The sequence below is a fragment of the Xiphophorus hellerii genome, chromosome 5 (genome assembly GCF_003331165.1).
Source record: "Xiphophorus hellerii strain 12219 chromosome 5, Xiphophorus_hellerii-4.1, whole genome shotgun sequence".
NCBI classification, from domain to species: Eukaryota; Metazoa; Chordata; class Actinopteri; order Cyprinodontiformes; family Poeciliidae; genus Xiphophorus; species Xiphophorus hellerii.
This window is the reverse complement of record NC_045676.1, coordinates 1517475-1543873: the sequence shown is the minus strand read 5'-3', so window position 1 is coordinate 1543873 and position 26399 is coordinate 1517475. Positions and strand designations below refer to the sequence as shown.

Below are 26399 nucleotides of genomic sequence, written 5' to 3'. Positions count from 1 at the left end.
TCTTGTGTTACTGAACAACTGGTGTGGAAAGTTTGTGGGTGAACTGAGGTTTATGTTTTCTTGTGCATGAGGGAAAGTTGAACAAATGGAAATCAAAAATGGATGGGAAAAACAAACTGGATTTGGATCAAATGCACACTAAAGCAGGAACATGTCCCAAATTAAAAACCTACGTAAAAGAAAATAAAATTTTAGTGTAGATCCTAATCTGTCTGCACAAAATCAAAACACCTATAGGACAAATAAATCATTTTTATTTTCAGTTACGACCACATTATTGGGTACATGCTCCCAGTACTGAATTGGACCCTTTTGCCTTCAGAACCGCCTGGAATCTCTGTGACACAGACTGAATAATGTGTTCAGAAACATTCCTAAGCGGTTTGGTTCATACTGACATGATGACATAACGGAGGTGCTGCAGATTTGTTGGCTGTGCATTCATGATTTGAATCTCTCGTCCCATGACATCACAAACATGCTCTGCTGGGCTGAAGTGAAATCAATGTCATGTTCAAGGAAAACATGAAATTTTTCTAGAAACTTATGAATTGCATTTTTGCACATGCAACAAACTCGGAGCATGCAGGCGTAGTTTTTCACCGCAGTGCTCCAGTCTGGCTCTCAGATTACAGGCAGCATGGAGACCCAAAGAGAAAAAGTTGACATTTTACTACTATTCTACTGACTAGTCTTTTTTCAGAACTTCTTGGTGAACAGAAAAGAGTGTCTTTAAAACATGACAGTTCAGTTCTGTGATAAAAATCTGGATTTTCTTACTGTTTTGAAAATGTAAGTCTGCTTTTCAGTCCTGGTTTCAAAACTATTTATGCAATCGGATCTTTACTGAGATTCAAGATCCCTGGTATTTTTGGAGGTTAGGAATAGCTACTGCCTATAGATACTTGAGATTCCCTAGAAAATCTCTTTCAACTGACAATTTTTATAGTTCAAGTAACAAATATACCTTAATAAGCATTAATACACACAGTGAAACCATCCTATTACAACCACAGAAGCTTATGTCTGCAGTCTTCCTACCGCTGGTCTTGAGAACAACCAATCTCCAAGGAAAACACAAGATGCTTTGGGAAAAGCCAATAGTTTGTCAAGTTGCGTTTGCTTGTCGGTTCTTTAGCTTCATTTTCTTTCAGATATTTTAGATTTGATCCACAGGAATTCTGAACTGCTTTTTGCGCCTTCAGCAAATGAAATACTAAAAAGAAAACTCCTCCCACTCATTTGTCGTTGGCCCTAATTAACACCCTAATTACAGTTTTAATGATATATTGCAGTGAAGTACTCATGATGTGAATAACTGCCTAGAATTAGGCTTGTTAAAATGGTAAGTGATTATAAAATGTGTTGTGGAGATTAACTTGTGAACATGAACCTTGGTTTTCTGTTCATTTGACCTGTTGGTCCTTTCTCTCTGGTTTTAGGTGAGTTGGTTCTTACTGAAAAACAATACAAGTAATGAGGGTTAGACAGTTTTAAAGGTCAGTAAAAAGTGTTCAGTTGTTTTCTGCTTTTGATTTTTAAAGCTTTGGTTTGATTCTTTTAACAGCAGCAAATATTTCAAGACAGAGTAAAACTCAAACTTTTTTGTTTTGGGGATTCCGTCCCTGAAGCTCAGGGGACTGTTAGAGAAATAGATTGGGAAAGTTGGTAGCTGTGTTGTGTGTGCGTGTTTATGTAAGTGTGTGTATCCCAGCTGCAGACTGACTCCTCTCCTGCTGTGCTAAGATCGGGTCACCAGGGGGTGAACAGTGACATCCTCTCAAATTGCATCATTTTGCTGAGCATGCTCACAGCCGATGTGATATTTCACAGGTCAGTGCTTATAATAAGGGCCCGGTTCTCTCAGAGAGGACCCACCTGATGTCTGCGACCTTTTGCAATTGGACTTGGTATTTTCCTCCATACCTCGCCAGCCTTCTGCACACCAGAACTTTTCAAAAGAAAGAAAAAAAAAGAGCGATACAGCTACATTTCACTTCTGATGAAAATGGAAGACATCAGTTTCGATAAATCTGCATGAAGTGCTGACAGGTTTGCTAAAGTCGGCAGATCAACATGTTGAGAGACGAACCAGAACATAAAGACTTGACCTTTATGCTCCTCTGAGCTTTACAGCCTCTTTTATACGATTGTTTTGGTTTTGCTGCAAGCAGCTTCAATGTTTTAATTAACTCCATTCGACCTTGTTCACAGCACAAATATGTACCGCAATTCAAACAGGTTTACTTGGTCAGGGGTGAAAAAGCAAATACTTCATGCTTCAGTACATACCACAGCACACTTCACTAAACATGAAGATATCTATTAACTAATTATCTCAGCTGTGCACTGAATTCAAACTCATTATTTTTTCTGATCAACTTTGTTATTCAAGGTATTTTTCATATATTCAGCCAAGCAACAGCAAAATGTAGGAAAATGTAACTTTCATGTTTTATTAACATAATCTGAGTGAAGATAGATTTCTTTTCTATCTTCACTCTTTTTGAGCGTTAGCGTGACATCCACTGAAATTTCTATGAAGTGAGGGCAGCAAAAGCCCAACCCACTGGGATAAAAAAATAATTAGCATCCCGAGCGTGAAGGAATTACACATGAAATGTAGTAATTTAATTCAGTTTATTTATATAGTGCCAATTCACAACACATGCAGTAAGGCATTAAAAAGGCAATTCAGTCCAATCATGAATATTATTTTGATTGATCCAAGTTATCAAACTACATCCAGGTCAGTTAATTATTCAAACTGGCATAAAGGTTTCTGTCTAAGAATCCGTTGCTGGCTTTGTGTCAATGACTTTGCAGAAATTACTCACACTGAGCATACATGTAGCAACAACAGAAAGGAAAACTCCCCTTTAACAAGAAGAAACTTGCAGCACAACCAGAACCAGAACCAGAACCTGGCTCAGTGTGAATGTCCATCTGCCACGACTGTTTCTGGTTTTTGGTGTGTACCTGCTTTGTCTTCTCCACCCCCCACAGATCCAGGAGTACTGTCCACATCAGAGAAAACTAAAATGTTTTTGGTGGTAGTAACTCTAGAAGAAAAACAGCTAAACAGAGGCGTCTTCAGAGCTGTTGTAAGACAGACTGCTACAGGAGATCCTTCCAGCCCGCAACCATCAGCATCTAAAACAACTATTTGAAGAAAATTGTATCATATTTACAACAACATTTAATTTCCTTCTGGGATTAATAAAGTATTTTAAACTTGAATTTGAAATCATTTCATCCATTAATTTTTAAGCAGCAGCAACACACTGAAAGCACCCAGAGTAAACGTAGTGAAAACTAATTTTGTGTGAATTATTTAGCTCACTTTTGCAGGGAGTCACTACATAAATCATCTTGGCTGTCATTACCGAGGTCGTTTATTCTGAGTCCCTCAGCAGATTTAAATCCTTACCTCTGTAATTACAAACTCTCAGGCATTGCCACTTTTTTCAGGTCTGTGCCTGTCATAACAGAACATCTCTTGTATAGTTATAAATATTACTGGGAAAAATTTTACACAATAAATTAATAAAAAGTAAACAAAGGGGAAAAAAACCGTACATAGTCTACCCTGTTGTTAGGGCTTCTTTGCAGTGTTGAAAAGTGTTATTCCATGTGGATAGAAAAGAGAAGGCCACATGATAAAATGTAAATGTTTAGAACTTTTTTCTCTTTTCTCATCGGAAAAGAGAAGTAATTATATAAAAAGATTTAACAGAACTAATTCTGAATTTAATTCAACATCATGGTGAGACTGAGAGAGTGATGCAAACTTTATTGATCAAGTATCCTGGGTAGGGCAGGGACTTAATGCATTATTAGGCCTGTCACGATAAATTTTGCTGAGCGATTAATTGTCTCAAAAATTATTGGATAAACGATGATATTGTTTGAAGACCTTTTTACACTGATTTAATGGAAGTGACGTAATGATGTGTTTTGTAAAGCTTGAAGCTTTGTACTTAAGCGTTTCTAATACGTTCATAAATGTGATGCACAAGTGACATGGATGGACAACAGAGTCACTTGATTTGATCCTCTGGGGATTCAGTTTTGTTTCATAAAATGAGCTCATGGGACAAAAGGGAAAAAACTATTGTGTGCAAATTGTGAAGCTATTTAAGCCTAATGTAACATCTCAATGCTAAACATGTAGCAGCACAGACATCCAATGCTAATGTGAGCGTCCACAGACCACATTTATTCTTCAGTCCATATGTTTTTATTCAAGGATTTAGCAGCAAAAAGGATTTTTTAATTGAAAATGTTTGTTTTATCAATATAGTTTTCAATTAAAATGGGATTAATTTATTTCAGACCTTGTAATTAACTCAATAAAAAATTTAATTTGAGTCCCATCACTACTTGTGGGTGGCACACTCTGTTCTGTTCCCAAAACCAATCGGAACGATTCCTTGATCCAACAGAATCACATCATTATCTAACATCAGTTTAGAAAAGGAGTAAAATGACGTAAAGACCGCTGTGAAAATGTTCATAGCTCAGTATAATAATTTTCCCTGAAAATATTGTGACAATGCTGCAGTTTATAGCTGCAGGTCACCTGCAATTTTCAAAGTCGCACTTTTTTTTTTTAATTTAAGGAAGTGAGGACATTTTTCATCTTCCACCTTCAGAGACATTGTCACCAAAGTGTCTTTTTTCAGCACTTGGACGTTCCCATCTCTCTGACCCTGACTTGTCAGTTATCATCACTCACAACACTCTGGAGACGACGTCGAAGCGCAGATCTGCACCTACAGAAGCCGACTCCATCCAATACTCTGTTATTATCTTGCCATTGAACTGCTGGTTCCTGCAACCCCCCTTATGAATAATGAACAGAAGTCGGGTTGTTCTTCACACTCTGATGAAAACTGATTTCTTCCTCTGAATCCTGCCGTCTCACCGAGACGTAAACCCCATACTGTACATGTTTGATGCTCTGTTGTTGGTTCACCTCAGTGGGCAGAAAAAACCCCAAACAAAAACGAAAACATCAGTCGTGAGTTTAGACGTCGAAACAAGCTGGATGTCAACAGCAGATCTATCCTCTGTAACCTAAAAGACCCGACTGCTCCTCATGAAAAAGTCAACACATCTGGGAGGAACTTTGAAAGTTTTATACTTTGGTTAAAGATTCATTTCAGAGAATGCATTCTGCAGCACGGTGAGTGGGGGAACAGATATTTGCTGCCCACGTTGGAGGCTGAGTGGAGATGCAGGAGGAGATGGAGACACAACAAATGTTGTTGCTAAGAGCGATCTTTGAATGTCAGCACTTCTGCCTCAGTCTGCGTGCTCCTTTAAGGTATCTTCCCTTAACGCTGCATTCATCAATCATGCAAAGATGCAACGCTTCTCAAAGGATTCCTACCTCTTGATCCTTCTCACATTTAGTCAACAATAAACTTTACTGTATTTTGCCAGAGTGCACTGATTCATGATTTATGAAGTGGATGGAAAATTGTTCTTGGTTTTTATTTATTATGACAACATTTAATATTTCTTTAGATTAAAGAGTGTCTCAGAAGAAAAGCCAAGAAAAGTCACTTTCACTGTTTGGTACAAACCATGATGGAAGGAGGTGCTCTACTCAGATGAGACCAAATACTAATACTTTTTTTCTACATGTAAATGAAACATGTAGCAGGAAACTTAACACACTGAGAACAACATTCCCATAGTGAAACATGGAGGTGGTGGCAGTATCATCCTGTGGGGAGGCTTTTCTGCAGCAGGGACAGAGAAGCTCTACAGAGTTGAGGAAGGAAGTTGTGGAAAACCTGCTGAAGATAACCAGAGAGGGAGGTGGAAGTTTTCTTTCCAGCCGGACAACAACCCTAAACACAGCCAGAGCTACAGAGGATGTGTTGGAGAACGATGCATCTAAATGTTGCAGGATGGAAGATCTCGAGGACTGGACCTGGGCACCCCTGGTTTAGATCAAAGCATGTTCATTTGTTAGAATAGCCTAAAGTTAAAGGTAATTTTATTTATATAGCACATTTTCAGCAACAAGGCAATACAAAGTGCTTTACAGGAATTAAGAGGAAATGCAAACAAAATAAACCAAAGGAAAGAGCATAAGAAGAAAATAATCTAATGTTGATCTAAAGTATGTAAACTAGGAGCTCCTGTTCAGGGTTGCTAGATAAGAATCCTCTGGTCTAATTCCATTTCTGGGTTGGAAGAACAGGAGTCTAAAAAGTAGTCTAATAACGTTGATCCAAAGTATATAAACTAGATAGTCAAAGTCCAAACTTAAATTCCACTGAGCTTCTTTGGAGGACTAGAAAACTGAAGACTCTTCATTTCATCTGACTGAGCTTGAGCTACTTTGAAAGCAACGGGTCAGTGTCTGAGTCTGTAGATGTGCAGAGATTCCCCAAAAGACAAAATTAAGACTCGGGGGGGGGGGTGATAAATGCATGGATGAACCTTCAGATTTTTATTTGTGTGCACAATTTAAACCATGCATCATTTTCCTTGCACTTAAAAAATATTCTCTACCTTGTGTTGGTCAATCATAAAATCCTGATAAAAACGTAGAAGTCTGTTTGCAACGTGGCTAGATGTTTTTATTTTCCTCTCCAGCTCCTGTTTGTTCTGTGAACTGCTTTTTGTTTCTTGCTGCAGGATCGTCTGATTGTTCTGTATCAGCAGCAGTTTGGATTGTAGTGCAGGCTGCAGTGTTTGTTTCACACATCGCTTACTTTTATATTTTTCTTTCACAATTGCACACAAACACATAGATGTTCATAAACAGACACGGCGCTTGGCTGGACACGGCATTTTTTAATACATTAAAAGGAAGACAGTTTTAGTTTTTAGTGTACGGTGTTCAGTCATGTAGGGTGCTATTTTTATTGCCCCCCCACCCCTTCACTTCATTGCCCCCCGTTCTCGCAAGTTGGCAACCTCTTGCTCTCTCGCAGAAACACCTGCAACTTCAATATCCTCCTATCTCGACGTGGCAATTCTCTAAAGTTGTTTTCAATTATGCTTCAGTGGATTTTACATTAGAGAGAAGATAATGCAGCGGTTGCCTTGGGTGAAAACATGGAAGGGTTTGTGTGTATGCGTGCGTGTGTGTGTATGCGTAAATGTGTGTGCGTGCACAAGGCCACCTCTGAGCATGACAGGGTGTGTATGAAGGTTTATTGTGAGTCTAGCTCAGAGTGTATTTTCCAGAGATAAACTCTTTGACAGCTTGAACATTACGAGCCTCCTCGTTGAGATATGCGTTGGTCCTGGTATCAGTCGGTATTAAAACTGTGTCCACAGGCTTTATTCGTTACTTATGTTATTACAACATTTTCATTAGTGTGTTGCTGTGCATTTTGTTTGTTTTTCATCTTTTGTGCTGACAGAGAGACATCTTTTTCAATTTTCACACAGTTGAAACCTCATCCAACGATGGACCAGCAAAGCTTTATTAGTAACTTTGTGTGACTGCGTCCACATTGAGCCCTTATTAATCTAGTTCAGAGAGACCCCTCTACTCCTTATCTTTAAGTTTCTGTTTTATGGCTGACCCCCCACCCTGCTTTGAATAAAATCAGGCTGCTGCAGGGGGACAAGTTGGAGTTGTCCTGAGGCACCAGGAAACTCTTCCTCTTTGCAAAGGCTGAAGTGATAATACTTTCTGTGTGGTTCTTTATATGTACAGGTTAAAATACCCAACATTCTTGGTTCCTCATGTTCTAAAACTAATAGATGCATCATGCCTGAAAGATATTTGAAGAATGGGTATGAAATAATTTAGCACTTTGTGTATCACTTTTTTCTTTGGGTGAGATGTATTATGCAAACTTCATATTCTGCATGTTTTTGTTTTACCATTTGAGTCAGAGCTGCTAATAAAATCAGCCCAAGCACTTAAAAAACCACCCAGTCGTTTTTTGTTAATAAGTTGATGTTTTTTTTGAGTCTGACAATGAGCCATTTCAAAAAACCTCTGGAATGTAACATCACTGATCATCAGGCACTGCCTCTCACCTGGCAACACTGGCCAACCCGTTACCTGGCAACCCCAGCGTAGCCCAGCCTGTGACCTAGCAACCCAAACAGAGGTCCAGCATGTCTGATCAGCTGGTTTTACCACTGTATGCGTTGTACAATGGCTGCTGGAAAGAACAAGTGTTATTGACTCACCATCCAGAAAGCACTTGCTGCGTTCTTGTTGATTGTGCAGGTGGCTCTACTTCTGCTTTTCAATGTACAGTTGTATAATAGTGTATCTGTTTCAGTCATTTTCACAGAGTGTAAAGGTTGTGTTGGGGGGCGTGGCTAGGAGCACCTTTTTGGATTTAAAGTATCAGAGGCCCTAAAACAGCTCACTCTGAAAGGAGCTCAAAATAGACAAAACTGACCAGACTGAATCATTCTTAAAATCATTATTTAAGAATGAGTTTGTGCAAAAACTTAAGTGAACATGTTTCGTATGGCCGTTAGACCATTCCTAACCTAAAAGGTCACCTTTAACACCTTCCTCGAGGAGTTAGAGAAAACTCTACTCAATATGAAGTGACTGAAATGGCTTTAAATGGGGCCAACATGGTAAAGGCAGCTTCACAGTTTTGCAACAGTGAAGTATGACAACAGTGTTTGTGCCCAGTCTCAGTCTGGAGTGCCTGCTGCAGTGTTTTGGGTTAGAGAAACCCATAATCCAATGGTTGAATGGGCCTGGAAGTAACAGACTAATTGCCGCAGGCGATCCATTCAAGCATTTCTTTTCTGTGCCTGCCTCCTCTTGTTGAGCTGCGAGGCTGCAGCCTGTCTTGTCATGCCTCAGACTAAATGGCAGAGAAGCTCAGGACAGGTCGCCAGTCGCTGCAGGGCCAACTCGTGGACAAACACAGTTCAGTTAACACTTTAGGCATTTCTGACCCAGTAAGCATTGATCTTCACCTCGTGTAGCTGTCCAGCCTTGTTTGGTGACTTTAAAGCTGCTGAGATTTGGGTGAAAAAATATAAAGATTTCAAACTATAAGACTTAATTTTTCCTTTTCTCCATTTCAATGTAAAAATAAACAAAACTCAGTTTTTATAAACTCACAAACCTTTTATCAAATACAAGTACATCTCATTTTTCAGAATAAAACTGTGTTTTGAGAATAACTTTTAAGCAGGTTTTTATATTGTCTATTACTCTTATATTTTCTGATTAAAATGTGTTTATTTTAATTTTCTAACCTCAAGTGTCTTTTCATTCGACTGGAAGCAGAAAATCATAAGAGAAAAACACTTCTGTGAGAGTGTAATTAGTCTATAATGTGTTGAGTTACTGGAATAAACTTTTCTACATTATTCTAATTTATTGATATGTGCTCATATGGCCTGCTGCTTATTTATGCAACTTTCACTTAAGGCTTTCAAACAAGTTATTTACTCAAAGTAATATTTATTATAAGATTAATAAAGCAGGATTTCTGTTGCAGTGCAGTTTATTGCAACAAAGATTTTATCCTTTTTTAGTCAAACAATACAGCAATAGAAAATAGTTGAAGCAAAAGTGAAAACACAACCAGACTGCTGGGGTTATGAATATGATGACATGAAATCCAGACTGAAAGATAAATTGGGGAGATTTGGAGGTAAAGAAACCGATTTAAGCTGTGTAATCTACAGGGGACCCCTGGTATTCAAGGGAGTTAGGGATCAAAACAGCTAAAAATTATTATAATTAACTATTTTAATAGTTCAAACACCAAATATACATAACATCCTTTAATATGTACAGCGGAGACAGTCTTAGCACCAGCACAGAGGCCAACATCCTGGGTCTTCCTTATTTCTGCTCTTGGGGCCACAGCCAGTCAGCTCATTCATTCAACATGTCAATAAAAAGTTATTCTTCTAGGTTGTATAAGAGGCTCTTGCAATACCCAGAATACTTGGTATATAAAAATGGAAATTGGAGTTAAATATCTTGATAGAAAATGAAGTATGGGTCACCTGTGGTGAGACAGTCACAAAATGATTAGCAGTCAATAGTTTCTTGACTGTGGGAAGATTTTGACTGGACACTGAAAGTTAAATATTTTCACACCCCTCTTACCATCTCTAAATTTATAAAGCACCCCTGGACTGCAAAAAATTGTGGAAAAATAGCAGTCCATGCACAGATCTTGTAGGATTGTCCTGTTACCCTGACATAAAAGGTATAGAGGTGGAGCATCTGGGGATGGAGGTTCCTTTAAATCCTCTGTTTTACTTATTGGAGATTGTGTTAACTGATGATTTCAATTCAAATCAGAGATCTATTATACATGTTTTATTATTGGTTGCAGAAAAACTAATCAGTCAATTATGAAGATCTGAAACCCCCGACCATAACTGAATGGATACAGAGTCAAACAAGTATAGATATTGGAAAAGTTGACCTTTGTTCTGGAAATGAATACTAATCTCTTTTGCCAAAGGTGGAGATGTGTTGAAATGTATCTAGCAACTTGATAAAAGCGTAAATTGGTGGTCAAAGTCCAGCTATCAGATGGCTGAGAGTAATCCATCATGGAGTAGGCAAGAGAGGGTGAATCCAGAGATGTGAACATGATCAGACACAAGCAGACAAACGACATCAAGGGAAGAACGCTGGAAAACCAGCGGTACTTGCACTAGGCTTTTGATAATCTGGTGAGGAGGCAGAGACTGAGAGGAGCTTAAAGAGCAGAGAGCCCCGGTGTAGCGACGGGGAAATCAGGCAAGGTGAGCTGAATGAACACTAGTTGCAGAAGGAGAGCGTGAACATGACATGAAAACATGAATCATTACATGTTTGATGACAAGACCTTTAATATATTAAACTATTTTCTCAAAACAGCAGTCTCAGTATGATTACGTTCATTTATTCAATTTGTTGATTTATTTACCAAACAGTCAACCATATAACCTAAAGACACAATATAAAACAAACAGAAGAAATAAATAACTATAAATCTAAAGTAAAATGTCACAGGGTAACTAAGTATTAAAACCCTAACTGAATCTTAACAGCCTTGAGCTTGGATATGAAAAGGTCCAGGTCAGAGACTGAATGTAGATCTAGAGGAAGCTGGTTGTCGTAACCAAGAGATCCGTTCAGGTTTGAGAAGAAACTCAGGGATGTAAACCCAGTAAATGAGACTTATAGGTATGGGTCAAAGCATTAGGAGAGTTGAAAATTGGTAAAATTTTAAAATCTATTCTAAAATGGATAAGCTGCTACCTACAGTGATCAATTGTCGAGATGATAAAGGCTTTTATAGCCATTTCAAGTCCAGTAAGGTCTAAATATTGCTTAATTTTAGCTAACTTATGGGAATTTAATCTCCAACAGACCTTTGCTGGCACAACACAACCAGATTCATTCCTTCTAGAGTTGCTTCACACAGCACCACTGTCCAGTCTGTAGTTTGGTAGATGTAAGTAATAGTCAGTTGGAAGATCACTGTTAGCTGGTGAGTGCTGTTTTTCCTATCTGTTTGCTTGTAGCACCATCTCATCAATGTTCCTTTGGACCTCTTACTGCCTAGACTAATTCATTTTAAACAATTAAAACTTCATGGCATTTCATATTTATCTGGTTCTATCAAAACTGAAGCAATCGGCTGCACTTATTTCATGGTGCTTGGAAGTTTATAGTTTTTTATGAATTCAGTTTTTTCTTATTTCAGACAACTTTATTCCTACTTTATAACAAGTCTTTGAAAACAATGACTTGCTACAGCATTTAACTCACTGGTGCTGTGGTGACAGCTCTGTCTGCTACTGAAAGATCCCTGAACTGAATCCAGGAGTGGGTTTGCCTGAAGACTTGTTTCTGGAGCAGCATTGCCTTTGTCGTGTCCTCAGAGTTTTCCCCCAGAACAAAAACAATGAGATGATTTAGAAACATCTGCCGCCCACTGTGCAGCTCCATCTCTGACCTCGTTCCACCACATGACTCTTCGGTTCACCGGATCAGATCAGGGTTACTTTTTAGGTGCATCAGTAAGTTCCTGCACTTTGGGCTTGGTTCTGCTGCAGGTTTGTTAGGTAAGAACTCATTTCCTTTCTCTCTGTTTGACTCTTTCTGAGGACAAACCATTGAGTTGTTTCTGCTTGGCCTTGACTCTGACAACTACCTGACGATGCTTTCATCTTTACACCTTTGATGAATGTTGATGAGGTCTTTTGTATGCTCTCTTTTCAATGACGAGCATGGATATGCAGCCTCTGTTCTCCCGTGAACAGGAATGCTTGTACACTGCTAGCCTCTGTCTGTGTGCTTTGTTTGTACAATTTTTGAGAAAGTGAAATGATTTAGTTGGAGTTTTTAGTCTTTGAAGTAGATGGCTTTTTTCCCTCCATCTCCCCAGAGCATGGTCAACCGTGTTGTACAACAGCTCTGAATTGTTCTGCTTTATTGGCAGCCATCTGGCAAAACCTCACAAACATTCCCTAATGCAATTTCTGCCTGCCTTTTATTCCAATCATTTGATGTTCACACACTGCAGTGCACCACATCGCATCTCTGTTTGGTTTTTTAAATTGGTACAAATAGCAACAAATGAAAACCTCTCCTTTGTGAGAACTGGGAGACGGCGTTTCTGACCTGAAAAGAGGTTGAGCGAAGCATCCTTCACGTCTTTTCTAATCGATTATTGTCCCACTTGGGTATAAGTGTTGGCTTGATGCTCAGAGACTGAGTATGAATTCTGCATTAAAACGAGGCGGATGTTACACACTGAGTCAGATTTGCCTTAATCTCTTTTACTGATTGCCACTAAATTATTTTGAGCTCCTATCTTTAACAACGAGCCCAAAACAGACATTTTTTCAGCAAGAAACTGCTTGTCTCATCAGAAATGAAAGCAGGTCCGTCTTTGCTCAGAGTACTTTGGTGTTAAACACAAAATGCTTTAAAAGAAAAACTCACATTCATGATGTTGTTTTATTACAATGTGTGTCTGGGACTTTGATTTCCTTCTATATGAAGAGTGGAAGGAGCTCAAAGTGAAAAGGCGTCTCAGGAAACCGACTCCTGGGGAAACGACCACTGAAACACGTGCCAATGACAACCCCCCACTGACAAACGCAGCGTGCATAAATGTGGCAATCACGTGCTAATTATCTGAGAAAGCATCTTCCTGTCCTCTCAGGGACAAATAGGCACTAACACATTATTACAAATGTCTTACACTGTTTATCCGGAAAACTTTTCTGCTAACCACATCACATAAAATATCAGCCCTCTTACAAATTTTAATTATTCAGAGTTCAGTTTTCAACTTATAATTTATCAATGGTAAATAAATATAATGTTATAATGTTAGCAGTATTGCTATCAATTAATAGCAGGCAACAAAAGCTGCTATACAAAAAGGCTTAAATAAGAAAAAGCTTCAGATGGTCAAAATTTGCATGAAAATTGCAAACTTTGTAGCCTGGCTATTTCCTTCTTTAGCAATTCTGCTCAATTCTCATCTCTCTTGAATGTTCTGTCTGGTATTTCTCCTACTGAGTTTGATTTCTCTAGTTGAATTTCAACTGGGCCAGTCAGCGAACTGAAGAAGTTGTGATTGATGATGTGGTAATGGCAATGGCAAAACATAATGTCAATTCATACAATCCATTCATATTTTGTATTTTTGTTCTTACATAAATTATTGCTAAATGAACATTTATGTAATTTCATTGTTAAATGAAAGAACTACTTCTTCTCACTCCTGCTGCCAAACTGACCTTTATGTACCAGGCCTAAAAAAATAGAAAAGTACACGAGACCCAGTGTGTCCTCCACTGTGGCGGAAAGGAAGTTTGCTGATATAATAAATGAAACTTTATTGTCTGAAAGTTTTTTTCGTTTCAAATTTGTTCCAAAAAGTGGGAGCAGGCATCAGTTAGAAGGGATGGAAATCTTTTTCCACACAGTTTCAGTTAGTATAAGCAGCCATTATTGTTTTTACTTTAACTTTTGAAATTGCACCATCTAAGAGTTAAATATGGTTATTTTGTCCAATATGCCCACCATGTACGAAGTGGATTATGTCTTCCCAATGTAGTGCTTCAGCACTGTAGGAAAATGAAACAATTTTTCACATTATCACATACTTTTACATATATAGACAATAACTATGTATACTTAAGAAAGACTAGTGTTTAGAAATGACCAAAGCAAACACTAAATGATGTTAGGAACCTCCAAAGAGAAACCAGACAAAGAAATCATTCCATTATTTTTATTTTTATCTTATAAGCCTGTTTTTTTTTCCAGGCAGTGGTGTTATTAAGTCTTCTTTAGAGAAACAGGGCAGAGCAGAACAAAATATGGATAATCCTCTGTTCATTTGACGAATGCTTGAGAGAAGAGCTCAGGTCAAATTGAACCCGTCAGTCCCTGAAGACTTGATGTGATTAGAGGGACAAGGTCAGGCTGAATTTGGCTGGAAAAACACTCTGAGCCTGAATCAAAGACTTTCAGTTAATCTTAATTTAATTGTGCAGCGTTTAATTGTGTTTGTCAAACTGAAGCTGCTGGGTGACATCGATCGAGAAATCATGCAAAACTGTGTATACCATTTAGATAAAACATAAATGGGGTGTTTTCCAATGAACAGCAAAAGAATAATCACCACATCACATGTTTTTTAAGTATTCTTTAGGATTCAGATACATACACACATTTTTTTCCTTTAGCAGATTATTTTGTCTCTGTGGTTTTGCTAAAACCTTATACTACATGGATTGTTGGAAGCCATTAACAGGAGTGTGCACCACCTGCTCATCTGGATGCTGGGGAATAAACAGATCAGCGGCTGAAGGAATAAAAGATTTCCATGGCATCGCATCAGTGAGGCATCAAAAGGTTGTTTTAATGGCCTCCTCCTCCACCAACAACACTAAAAGAAAAAGAAAATTTAATCATTCATCATCTTTGTTCTGGTTTGAACTAAACAATGCCATGGATACCAGCTTAAATCAAAAGAAATGGTGCAAAATAAAGTGAAAAGAATTTTTGTTTGAGGAAATTTGCCTTTAACTTAAAGCAAAGTAAATATGTTCAACTTCAGATCTTGTTGTTATGAATTTTTTTTAAAAGTCCAATAGCTTCAAATGTACTGGAGTAAATGAACCAGATGGGTCGTAGCAAACAGATGTTCTGACAGTTAAATGGATCTGCTGCATTTCAGGTTGTCCAACATATACTGAGTCGATTCCAAATAAGAATATATGACATAATGTTAGTCAAGAGGTTACAAACCCATGGATACATTTTTAAAAAGTTTTGATTGAAATGAACTGGTTGGTAATTGAACACAATTTTAGAAGTACAAGCTGTTTGGTACTCAGTTTTCTATTCATGGGAATTCAGAAGGTTTATAGCAAAGTAACGGGCAGAGACCAAGAGAGACTGGACAGATACACGTCACAGTCATCAGCGTAAAAACAAAATGTGTTTCTGGGAAACTATCCAAGGAAAGACGTTATAAAGACAACAAAACATGACCAACTGCGTCGAGCAGCCTCTGCACACGGTGCACAGCTTTTAAATAAATCATTCATAAATCAGTTTTTAAATAAATTCATTGATGTGCTGGTATAGTTTTTGATTTATAGTTGTGGAGATTCCATAGTAAATATAACATATGTAATGTTGGTTGTTTAAAAGTCTCAAAGAATCAACATAAAATCAGTTCTAAAAGTAAGCTAGCTTATTACAAAATAAGTTTACTTTTTTTCGCTTGCCTCAGAAATAAAAGATAGAGGTTCTGGAATAACTTTGATCATGTAGATACATTAATGTGTGTTGGTAAATATGATGCTGTCCAGTGAAAACCAAGGACATCTTTTATTCAATCAATTACATTTTCTGTTAGTTCACAGGAAGTGCACAGGAACAAGCAGACGGCTGTCTGCTGTAGTTTGCGTAGCCGTTACCTTTGGCACAGATCTGAGTCTCAGGTGAAGAATTTCTCAGAGAAAGTAAAACTGATTGGTTTGATTCAACACCTGTAAATCCATGTCTGTCTCTTTCATTTTCAACAAAACTTCCTGTGTGGAAAGGTTTCCAGTGAAAGGTTTCATTCAGAGGAGCAGATGTAAAATGTGTAGTTCACAGCTCACACTCCAGCCTAACATTGTTACTCCCCATCCCACTTTAATGTAATGTGGAAATGATGCTGCCTCTGTGTGGCTCATTACGGTGCTTTGTAATCACTGCAGATACCGTTCTCTCTGAAGGAGCGACACCGCGTTACGGCCTCTTTGAAAGACCGTTTCCCTCTGAAGGAGCACAAATAGCAGGGTTTGACAAAAACAGGAATCATCTTAGCTTTCCGCATAACAATATGAGTCAGACTGCAAATCCAAACGGGAGTTTTGCCACAGCGGTGGGCGGGAGCTTCTGTCCCCACTGAGAAGATTCCCCGGGCATGACACCCACAGAGGAAGAAAAGCCTGTGAACAGGCCTGCGGATGCTGAAATGTGGTACTTGAAGGCAGGTTTGGTAGTTACCGATGATGGATTCATGTGGAGTTTCCAGGGACTGGGCTGGCTAACAGGCTCATTCCCACTGTTAAATTATTAAAACCCGAGGGTTCTGGAACATCCACATGTTTTTGCACTCGTCATATTTTATTTCATAGTAGTCATCAGGAGAGAATTAATTATTTACAGTGTCAGGTCCCCAGAGCTGTTAGAATGGTTAATTTTAGTGGGAGCTGTGGATGATTGGTTAACCCTCTCTTATTTCACTGCCATAAATTTACTCCCCTGGAGAAGCTGCGCGTACACAACCAAACTAACATTTATCCTGTTGGTTCTCTTCCTTCGGGTGTGATGTTCTGTTCTTTTTCATCAATATGGCAGCATTACAGAACGTAGCATCAGTTTGTTTTGACGCAAAGCTTCCTGGATTATTTTCACTTTGTTTTCTGCTTCTCATTGTTTTTTCTCTTTCTTCTGTTCAGATCCACAGACTACGGATCAACATACGAGAGAATGAACGACAAAATTGGGTCCAAGGCCGTCCTCAGTTACCTTTACGTTTGCCCAACCAATAAAAGGAAGGTGGGAATTTTCTTATATCTTTTTAACCTGTGAATAAGTAAGTTGGTAAATAGAAATGCACATCCATTGTCTTCTGAAGGTCCTGGGTTCAAATCTCTGTATGGATTTGCATGTTGTCTCTGACCATGTGTGGTTTCTCTCTGAGACCAATTAACCTGACAGTCGAAAACATGACTTTTAGGTTAATTGGGTTCATTAAGTTGCTCTTAGGTGTGAGTGTGTGAAAGGTTGGTTGTCCTGTGTGTCTGTTTGTTGCTCTGTGATGAACTGGAGATCTTCCAGGGTATTCCTCACCTCTTGCTGTTTTGGTAATGATCTGTGCATGGAAATACTCCAACTGAAGATAAAAAAACAGTGACTGGCATGTTCATGATTTGATTTGTAAGGTAGTGCGTCTAGAATGTCACAAAAGGATTTAAGTGCCGACATCACAAGTCACGCAGTACTGCTTTAGGAAGTTCCTCCTTTGTAATTGAAACTGTAAATATCGCATCAGTCCACTAAAAGTCTGATACATTAAATATGCTTTGCATAAGTTTTCCTCCCCTGAACATTTTCCTATTTTGTCTTTCTGCAGCCAGATTTGATAAACCGTTGACCCTGGGGAGTTAGAAACCACAGATACCAATCAGTAGCATGTCAACATTGATACAAGCATTACAAGTGCAACATATAAACCCAGACTCAATACTAATTCTTTAATGGTACCCAAATATCTACATTCAAAGACGTAGGTATCTGTCAGCTACCTATGAGTTACTAATGAGAATGTAAAATGTACTTCAAGAATAACTCAGCAGTACCTATGTCAATGTTTCTCAATTCTGGTCCTTGGGGATTATTGTCCTGCTTATTTTAGATGTGTCTGTTCCAGAACAACTGATTCAAATGGTTGCATGACATCCTCTGCATGCCGTCAAGTTCTGCAGAAGCCTGTTAATCATCCACACCAGTGTGTGGCAGAAGGGAAAAACCTGAAACACGCAGGGCAGTGCAGCCTGAGGACCAGAACTGAGAAAATCGCTGACTTATATGAGACTGTGTAAGTAGAGAGTAACAGCATAAAGCTCAAAATATGAACTGGTCACCTGCATGATGACCATTTAAGATCAAACAAGAACTTACTGGGGAAGAACCCAGTAAGTTTATCAGTATTCAGTAACCTGTAGGTGGGGCTGGATGAAATCTCAAATATAGTGGACTCCCAGTGTTCTGGAGTTCAGGAACCACTGCTGGCCATGACTAGCAGTGATCACTTGAGAGCCTCAATAAAAAATCTATAAATACCTATTTCAATAGTTCAAACATCAAATATACATTATTAATATGCACAGTGGAAACTGTCTTGATGTTTACACAAAAACTAATATCTGCAGTGTCTTTTATTGTCTCTTTTGGAAGTAGAGCCAGTCAGACCAAGGAAAATAAATGACGCTATTGGATTGGCTGCTTTGGATCCAGCAGCTAGTAGCATGTCTAGTCGCATTTCGTTCCGGTATTTCCAGTTTCTCAACATGCATTTTACTTCACAGACTTTAGATAGGCTCAACAAAAAACATCAGCAAATCAGATGAATTTTCCAAAAATACTTTGGAGTTACCCTCCACACTTCATTCAGCTGCCTAACAAGGCACAGCAACAGGTTGGGGAAGGAAGTGCGCCTTAACTACACACAGTAGTAAAACCTGCCAGCGCTGCGGCCATTTCTAACTGAAGCAAAGGTGACTGCAGCTGCAACTGGTGTCGAAATGAGAATCCATACATCACTGGTTCTCAGTTATTTTCTGCCGCAAAGCAATATGAGCTTCTGCATAAAATACATAAACAGACACTACAGAAAACAGTTTTTAGTTAATAGTTTATCTGCAGCAGCTGCATTTGTTCTTTCTGCTAAAACAAAACTGTCAGAAAACAAAATTAGTTAACAAACTCTGCAGGAGAGAAAAGTGAGTTATTTCCTTTATTTTTTTAAATCAACCTGCTGAAACTGAATTTTAACAATTTCAGCCTGGAAATAAATAAGACAAGGGGAATCACGAGTTCTCCCAGCTGCCAACCATCTGCCGATGCCTTTAATTTGCCTCCGAGTTCTGTCAATCACTTTTCATTTCTTCTGACACTCTCTGAATTTTGTTCATCGATCTGCACATGGTTTGCATTCCACTTTTCACCATCTGCCTCGGTTTTCTGCTCGTCTAATGACAAACACAAAAAAATACTTCTGAATCCGCATGGTAAAAAATGGAAGAACTCAGCAGACAGCTTCTCTCTTAGCAGAAGGTTTTCCACTCTGATGCACCCAAAATTGTTGCTGTGAATTACAAATCCCTGCACTTTCTTTGTGCTGTGCTTCTCTGGCTGCAGTAAATTACATTTAATCAGATTCAGTTGAAAACTACTTTCTGTATTCCAAAGGGAAATTAAATGTTGTAACTCAAATCAGTCAAGTATCTTCAGAAAGTCTTCGTGGACGGTGGCTAGAAAAGATCTCCAGTAGCAGCCAGTCTTGTAAATAACCTGAACAGACCTCTGACTAAAGACTGTTTCTGTAAAACAGTCACATGACTGTTATGACTTGCTAACAGCTCGGTATCTGGCCAGCAGAGATGATATTCCACAGTAACATGTCCCAGATGACACCATCAGTTGTTGGTAAGCTCTGCTGATCCACCTCCTTTGCTTTTGTCATTCCTTTTAAAATCTCTTTCTGGCCGTAGGGGTGGAAAACTGGGCAGAGAGATGTTGGAGTAGGGGATATGGTCATTCCTTCTTATGATGGTTTGAACTTCTTCTTTCTCTTTGCTCCTGATCTGCATCCATGAAGCCTCCTTTTCAACTCTTAAGTATTTTTTGAGCTTCCAGGAGTGAGAACAGTACCTTGTTGCCATGGTTACTCATCATAACTGTCCAAAAGCAAAAGTGCAACAGCAAATATCCTTTCCAGTTGCTCAGCATCCAAAACCAGAGGGAAGAATTGTCCAAACATTTAACATGTCAACCAAACATTAACAAAATCAGAACAAACCAAGTTGCCCCAACATGCTGCCACCATGAGCAATCCATACATCACAGACTGAACCTTGTGATATTCGGCCAAAAACTGTTGATGGTAGATTTTTTCACTGCATTGTTCCCATCATCCCACAGTCCTTCTACCTGGTAACCAGCCACTGGATGCATGAAGTGGGAAAATTCACACGATAACATTTTCTACAAAAATGAGCCACTTGGCTCATCTCTCAAAACTCCCAACTGTCTCCTTAAATGAGAGCACTTAGCACTCCTCTGCAGGTAAGAAATCAATTTCTCCTGAGTGCAATCCAATTTAATCCAAAAAGAAAATAATAGTTTTAAAAAATATAAACCCAACCCTGAAAAAATGGGATGTTATGTAAAAGAGGAAAGGGAATGTGTTCTGCATTTATTTGACTTTGATTGTGTAATAATAAATTCATCTGCTTATTCCACCAAAATATTTTAAATGCATTTGTTCAGTGAAAAATAAAAATCCAACATCTATTAAAATCACTGGTGCTACAGTTATTGATGTCCGTAACACAATTTATTAAATTAATAGTTTGATCCCATCACTCCTGGTTCCAAACAGACTAATCTGGAGAAGTTGCAGACAATGCTCTGCTGCTGCAGTTTGTTTTTCTTTTCATTAGCTTCCTCTGTGGTGTTATCATTTTGTTACTGTTGACTCCTGTTGTTGAATGGCTCTAAATTCGATCCATAGACGCCGTCCACTGTCCCATTATTACTGATCACAGTCGCATCGTTCAGTAGCATAAACAACCACACACACAAAAAATGGATTTCAGTGCAAAAGTAGGAATCTGGTATCTTTTGATGCTGTGTGAATGTAGCCAAAGAAGAATGATTCCACGATTCAGATGGGAAGAAAATAAATGCAGATTTCAGATTTTTTGTGGAAAAATTTTTGAGAGCTCTCAGTTTCCTTGCATGGGAATCCAAATAAAATACACTGGTTTGTGGTTGTTAGATGACAAAATATGTAAAAAACTCATCACTTGGTAGAAGTGGCCTTTCTGCTCAGGTCCGGGTTGGATGAAGCTAAAGCTGCGTGGTGCCAGCAGACTAATAAAGAATAAGGCGTGACTCGGCGGCGCGTTAGAAGTGGTTTGGGTCCTCGGGTTCATCAGCATCACTCCTCCAAGGCCGATCCAAGGTGTTGACCCTGAATGTGTTTGCATGTCGTCGGAGTTAATGGGATCCTGCGAAGAGCAAAGCCGCGTCGTGGCGAGGGACAGATCATAGCCGGCACTGATTACTCCTCGTGACTCACTCACTCCTGCATTTTCATGCGGAGAAAATGTAATTCCACATGAAGGCCGTGGCAGGAACGCGCTCCCCCAGGTTCTCTCTGCGGGAGATGTGACGCGCAGCCCTTTAGTCGGCTTATATGGCATGAGATAAGGTTTATCCACAACTCAAGAGGGAAAATTAACAAATGAAATCCCATCATTTCCACCATAGTTTCCAGGAGAACTATTTTTACTTCCTGTCTGCTGCTGTTAGTGAGTCATGGCAGCCAGGAACTTGTAGTAATGCTGATGATGGTTGTCCTCTGGCTCTTCTCATTGCCTCTCTGTGCTTTATCTCAGGCCTAATTATTTCGATTTACCATCCTGGAGATGGATGAAAGTTGCCCCGTTGCTGGCTGCAGCCCTTTGTTGGCTCCTCGTTTGAGGGACCTTATTTAGCATCTGCCTGTGTTCTATAAAAAGAGCCGTCTGTAGCTAATCACTCACTGAAACCTATAATCGTCCGCTGCTCCCACCCCAGCTGTATATGCACATATAGTGAAGTATTTTCCCCTCACATACATTGCCGCTGTGACATTCCCCAGAGATGCGGTAAAGATTTGAGCGATAGCGACGACATTTAGCAGAAGGCCTCAGCGGTGAACTCTTCAGCTGCATCGTGTCGTCTTTTCTCGAGCTTCATGCTCTCTCTGCAGTTAATTGAACGGCTGCTCAACAGGGCTTTAAAAAAAAATTAAAGACATGCACAGTTAAGATGCCACGGAGGAAGAACGGCAGTGAAAACATGATAGTTAAATGTGGGTGATTAAGGCCTGATCCGTGCCTAATGAGCATACTGTGAAGACAACTGTGTTTCTAAAGCTCCTGTGGAAGACAGCCTAAGCTCGATTGATCCGCCGTGATTCATTTGCTGCAGGGTGTCTCTTTCCCTCCGTCTCTGATCCATACCTCCACTTAACTTGCCATCTGACAACTATCCGCTTCTATCTTGGCGCTGCAGCTTATGCACAGCTCGACACCAGGCTGATAAAACACAAAGGTTATCCCCAGCAACCTTTATCGATTCCGTATTGTTACCCTCCTCACTCGCCCCGCTCCCTCGTTAAGGCTGAGTGGAGGCTGTGAGGGAAATCTTAATCAGACTTTGATGATGCCATTGGTCACTGTGAGTTTGGGGATGAATAATTATTGTTTACTTAAGCAGGAAAGGAAAGGCCCCTGCCATTACAGTACCTTGCAATAATATTCAAGCTTTTATTCATTTTCTTAGTTTCTCAGGTGTTAAAAATTAAATCTGAAAATTGTGGAGTAGATTCAGGGGCATGATGAAAATTCTGGCCTTAACGTATAACCCAACCTGATTGACCCCCATGTCCACTTGATCAGTTTCATGCATATTTTTCACATTAAGGTCAATATTAGAACAATAAATCTGAAATGTGATGTTAACATTTATGCTAATACTCCTAAAGACAAACCCAGTGTGACCAGTTGTCATGAAAGCATCACCTGTTGAAGTTGAAAATCCTACTGGGAATATCGGAGCTTGCCTAGCAACCCTGACTTTGGCATAACTTGTAGTTGGAAAGCTACCAAGTGGAATCTGATGTTAATGTTCGCTACAAGCTCCATGGTGGGAGGATCTGTCTGCGTTACGCTTTTAGTTGTGTACTCCACTGATCTGGCTATTTTGGAAGAGTGGCAGTTTGCTTATCGCTATGAAGTTGGAGCTGAAGACCCCATTAACAAACCTACTGCTGCCTGATATTATGCAAAATTCCTGGACTCTTGCTTTGTCCAGCTACACTAACATTAAATTCCAGACTTCAATCTAATTGGGAACAAGTGATAACTGCTCAGACAAAACCAAAAGTCAACTTCTTGGCCTACTTGCAAAGCATCATGTGGATTTAAACCATTTTTTCACATCACCTTGAATCCACTTTGCACATGTTAAAGCATGGTGGTGGCAGCATCATGCTCACAGAAACTTAAAGCCAGAAGAAAGACCGGTATTTATGTAAAGTACTGGTCAGTAGGAGCTGAATACAAATGTACGTCACACATCTTAGACTCTGACATTTTGAACTGGAGTCATTTTCTTCTTACTGTGATGCTTTTCTGTCACATTAAAACCTGGAAAAATGCCTTCAAGTTTGTGTTTGCAGCTTTGAAAATGGGCTCATAATCACAGAGGCCACAGACAATTTTGAACAAACATGAGGTGTGAATATGGAAAATAATGTTTTCACACTTGTTGCTAAATTAGTAATGCAAATGTTAGAATATTGTCCAGCAGCTGCTCCGTGTGATGAAACAGAAAACCATTTAGAGCTCAAAGACTGAAGCCAATGCTGGAGATGAAAGCTCTGCAGATGGAGGTTAAAGAGGAGGACGAAAACTTCCAGTTCAAAGCTTCAGCACAGAGCAGCAGTTCATTTTAATACAATCTTTTTAGATTATGTGCACACATTTAAATGCCTTTTTTTCTTTTTACCATTAACTTCTGATGGTTGATTCTCAAAGTGGGCCTCTTACAGCCACATTATCGAATATGATTACAGCTTAAAAGCTGGAAATTACATCTGATAAGCTCCACAGAGGCTCACAGATATCAGGAGCATTGGCGCTGCGCTGTGACAGGTAATGAATGGAAAGATCGGCGAGCCCACGCCAATGAGAAAGCCAGATTGAGAAAGTGCTGCCTGTTTATTGGTGCTTAATGAAAAACAATTTATCTAAATCACCACCAGGGAGAGTTCCTGCTTACAGCTCTGGAAGGAGGGCTGGCTTTTCTGTCAGTGACAAATGTGCTGCTGTTCTTCCAATTCCAGTGGAATTGACGAGAGAAAACACAGCTATTTGGACCCCAGCGCTGCCCGCTGTGCCACCGCGCGCTCATGCAACATGCATGGATGGTGGAGGTTTGAGCAGCAAAGCAGCTCCATCCTAAAGAACAGGCGTTGGCTATTGGGATATCACATGTGGACAATAACAGTTAATTTGCAGATATAAGGATTGGAGGATTCTGGGCTGCATGTTAGTGGATTAAACCCGTTTGAGGCCATAACTGGAGAAACAAACAACTGCAGACATCAAACCACAAAGGAACAGCCAAGTGTGAACAGCTACTGGTAAATGGGAGAATCAATGTGTCTGAACTCACCCAGAGCAAAAACAAGGTGGAGTTTTATTTTAAAAATCAAAAAGTGAAAAAGATGCCCTTTCTTCAAATGCTAATGTCAGCATCCACAGTTCACATTTCCACAGAACCTCCCTGAATGATCAGGGTTTCCTGAAACCGGATCAAAGCTGAAGGAGTAGAATAACATTTGGCTCCAATCTGATGGTTGAAAAACCTGAATAATAGATTAAAAACAGTAAATATCTTTGTTGTTGAGCTCATATGTCTGTTTTTAAGAATTTAGCAGCAAAAGGGTATATAATTGAAAATGTTGATTTTTGTTTTGTCAGTGTTTTTTAAATTAAAATTCAATTTATGGTGTTTGATTAGAGACTCTGCAATTAACTCAATTAAAAAATGTAATTGTCCCACCATTAAAAAATGATTTGTTTTTCCTCCCACTTCATAATCATGCTCTGCTTTGTGTGGGTCAACCACCAAACATCCCGAATCAGCTACAACCTCATAAAACCATTGTGTAGAAACATAAACGTTCCTCTTTTCATGTGAAATAATGCAAATCCCCTTCCTGCCTTTTAGCTTACACTGTAAAATAAAGAAAGTAAACTAATAGAGCCCCTTATTCAAGATAATGCATCAGCTTCACTTCGGCGCTGCTGAATAAAATACAGTGATTACGGTTACTTTGAGGAGCTTCCTGTAATTCAAGGCAAAATTCCAGTGAGCATTTAATCTGCTTCCAGAAAGACTCTAAATGTCATTAGCTGAAAGATATATGCGGTAAAAGTTCCTCTCCTTATTGAATTCTGTTGGAACCGTGACGGCTCCCGCAGAAACAGTTCAAGCATGAAATTACGGCTTCTAACCCCCCGCTGAGCTGCTGAAGCTGGAATTAGAATTGTACTGGAAGAGGAAATGCTAACAAATGACATTGTGTGGTGCAAACTGATAAAGACAGCAAGTTATTGTGTATTTAGGCTCAGTCATGCCTGCTAAATCTCTCATTAGAAGCAGCTCCTCTTGGCTGCAGCTGGAGCAGAGGAAGGGTTTCTGAAGGAGGCTTCAACCTGTGTGTCGTTGTTTCCTTTTCATTTTTCCCTCCTTGTTGTTTTGGACAGATACGATGATGAGTTTTGACCTCTGATAGCACTGAAGGCTCCACAGAGGAGCTTCAGCAAAGCTGTTTGCCAAACGTAAACCTGCAATGTGCCAAATTGGCAAAACATTTTAGGTCCGACACCGCTCCTGCTTCTAACATCTTATTTCTGTCTCCTCTCATCTCCTCATCTCTCTCTCTGTTCCAAACTCACCCTTCCTCTGTGTTTTCCTCTCTTCTTCCTCCCTGCTCTCAGATTATGGTCCTGACTGATCCGGAGTTTGAGAGCAGCGTGCTCATCAGCACTGATGAGGGAGCCAGTTTCCAGAAGTACCGCCTCTCCTTCTTCGTCCTGAGCCTTTTATTCCACCCCACAGAGGAGGACTGGGCCTTGGCCTACAGCCACGACCAGAAGGTTAGACTCTTCACTTCAGATCTGCTCATTTAAAGAGCTCCAATTCACAATCAACATTATTATAGACCACTTTATAGAGTAGACGTTCAAGCCTAATTAAAGGAGATCCAACTCATTCCTGTTATATTCCAGCTCCGTTCCATAGCTATGATGGAGTATTAAGTCGTGGTTTTTATTGGTAATATTTGTTTGGTCTTCAGTTACTTTCTACAGGGAAAATGTTGCATTTAGGAGGGAAAAAACCTTAATATTACATCTTTTATGATCTTAAAAACAATACTTGTTATGTAACTGAGCATAAAAATGGACAAAAAATAAAACTAAAAACTTTTGAAACAATATTTTTTACTCATATAGTGAATTAAACCAAAAATGTTTATGAAGAAAAAAACTACAAT

At 39.3% G+C, this 26399-nt stretch overlaps 1 protein-coding gene across 1 annotated transcript in view; it reads left to right on the top strand.

Annotated features, from left to right (window-relative positions):
* Positions 1 to 26399, top strand: part of sorcs3a (sortilin related VPS10 domain containing receptor 3a) — a 210337-nt gene that overhangs the window by 93500 nt on the left and 90438 nt on the right. The window contains exons 3-4 of the mRNA XM_032563840.1: positions 16957 to 17056; positions 25843 to 26001. Of these exons, the coding sequence (XP_032419731.1) occupies positions 16957 to 17056; positions 25843 to 26001 (259 nt within the window). The remainder of the gene's footprint in view (positions 1 to 16956; positions 17057 to 25842; positions 26002 to 26399) is intronic.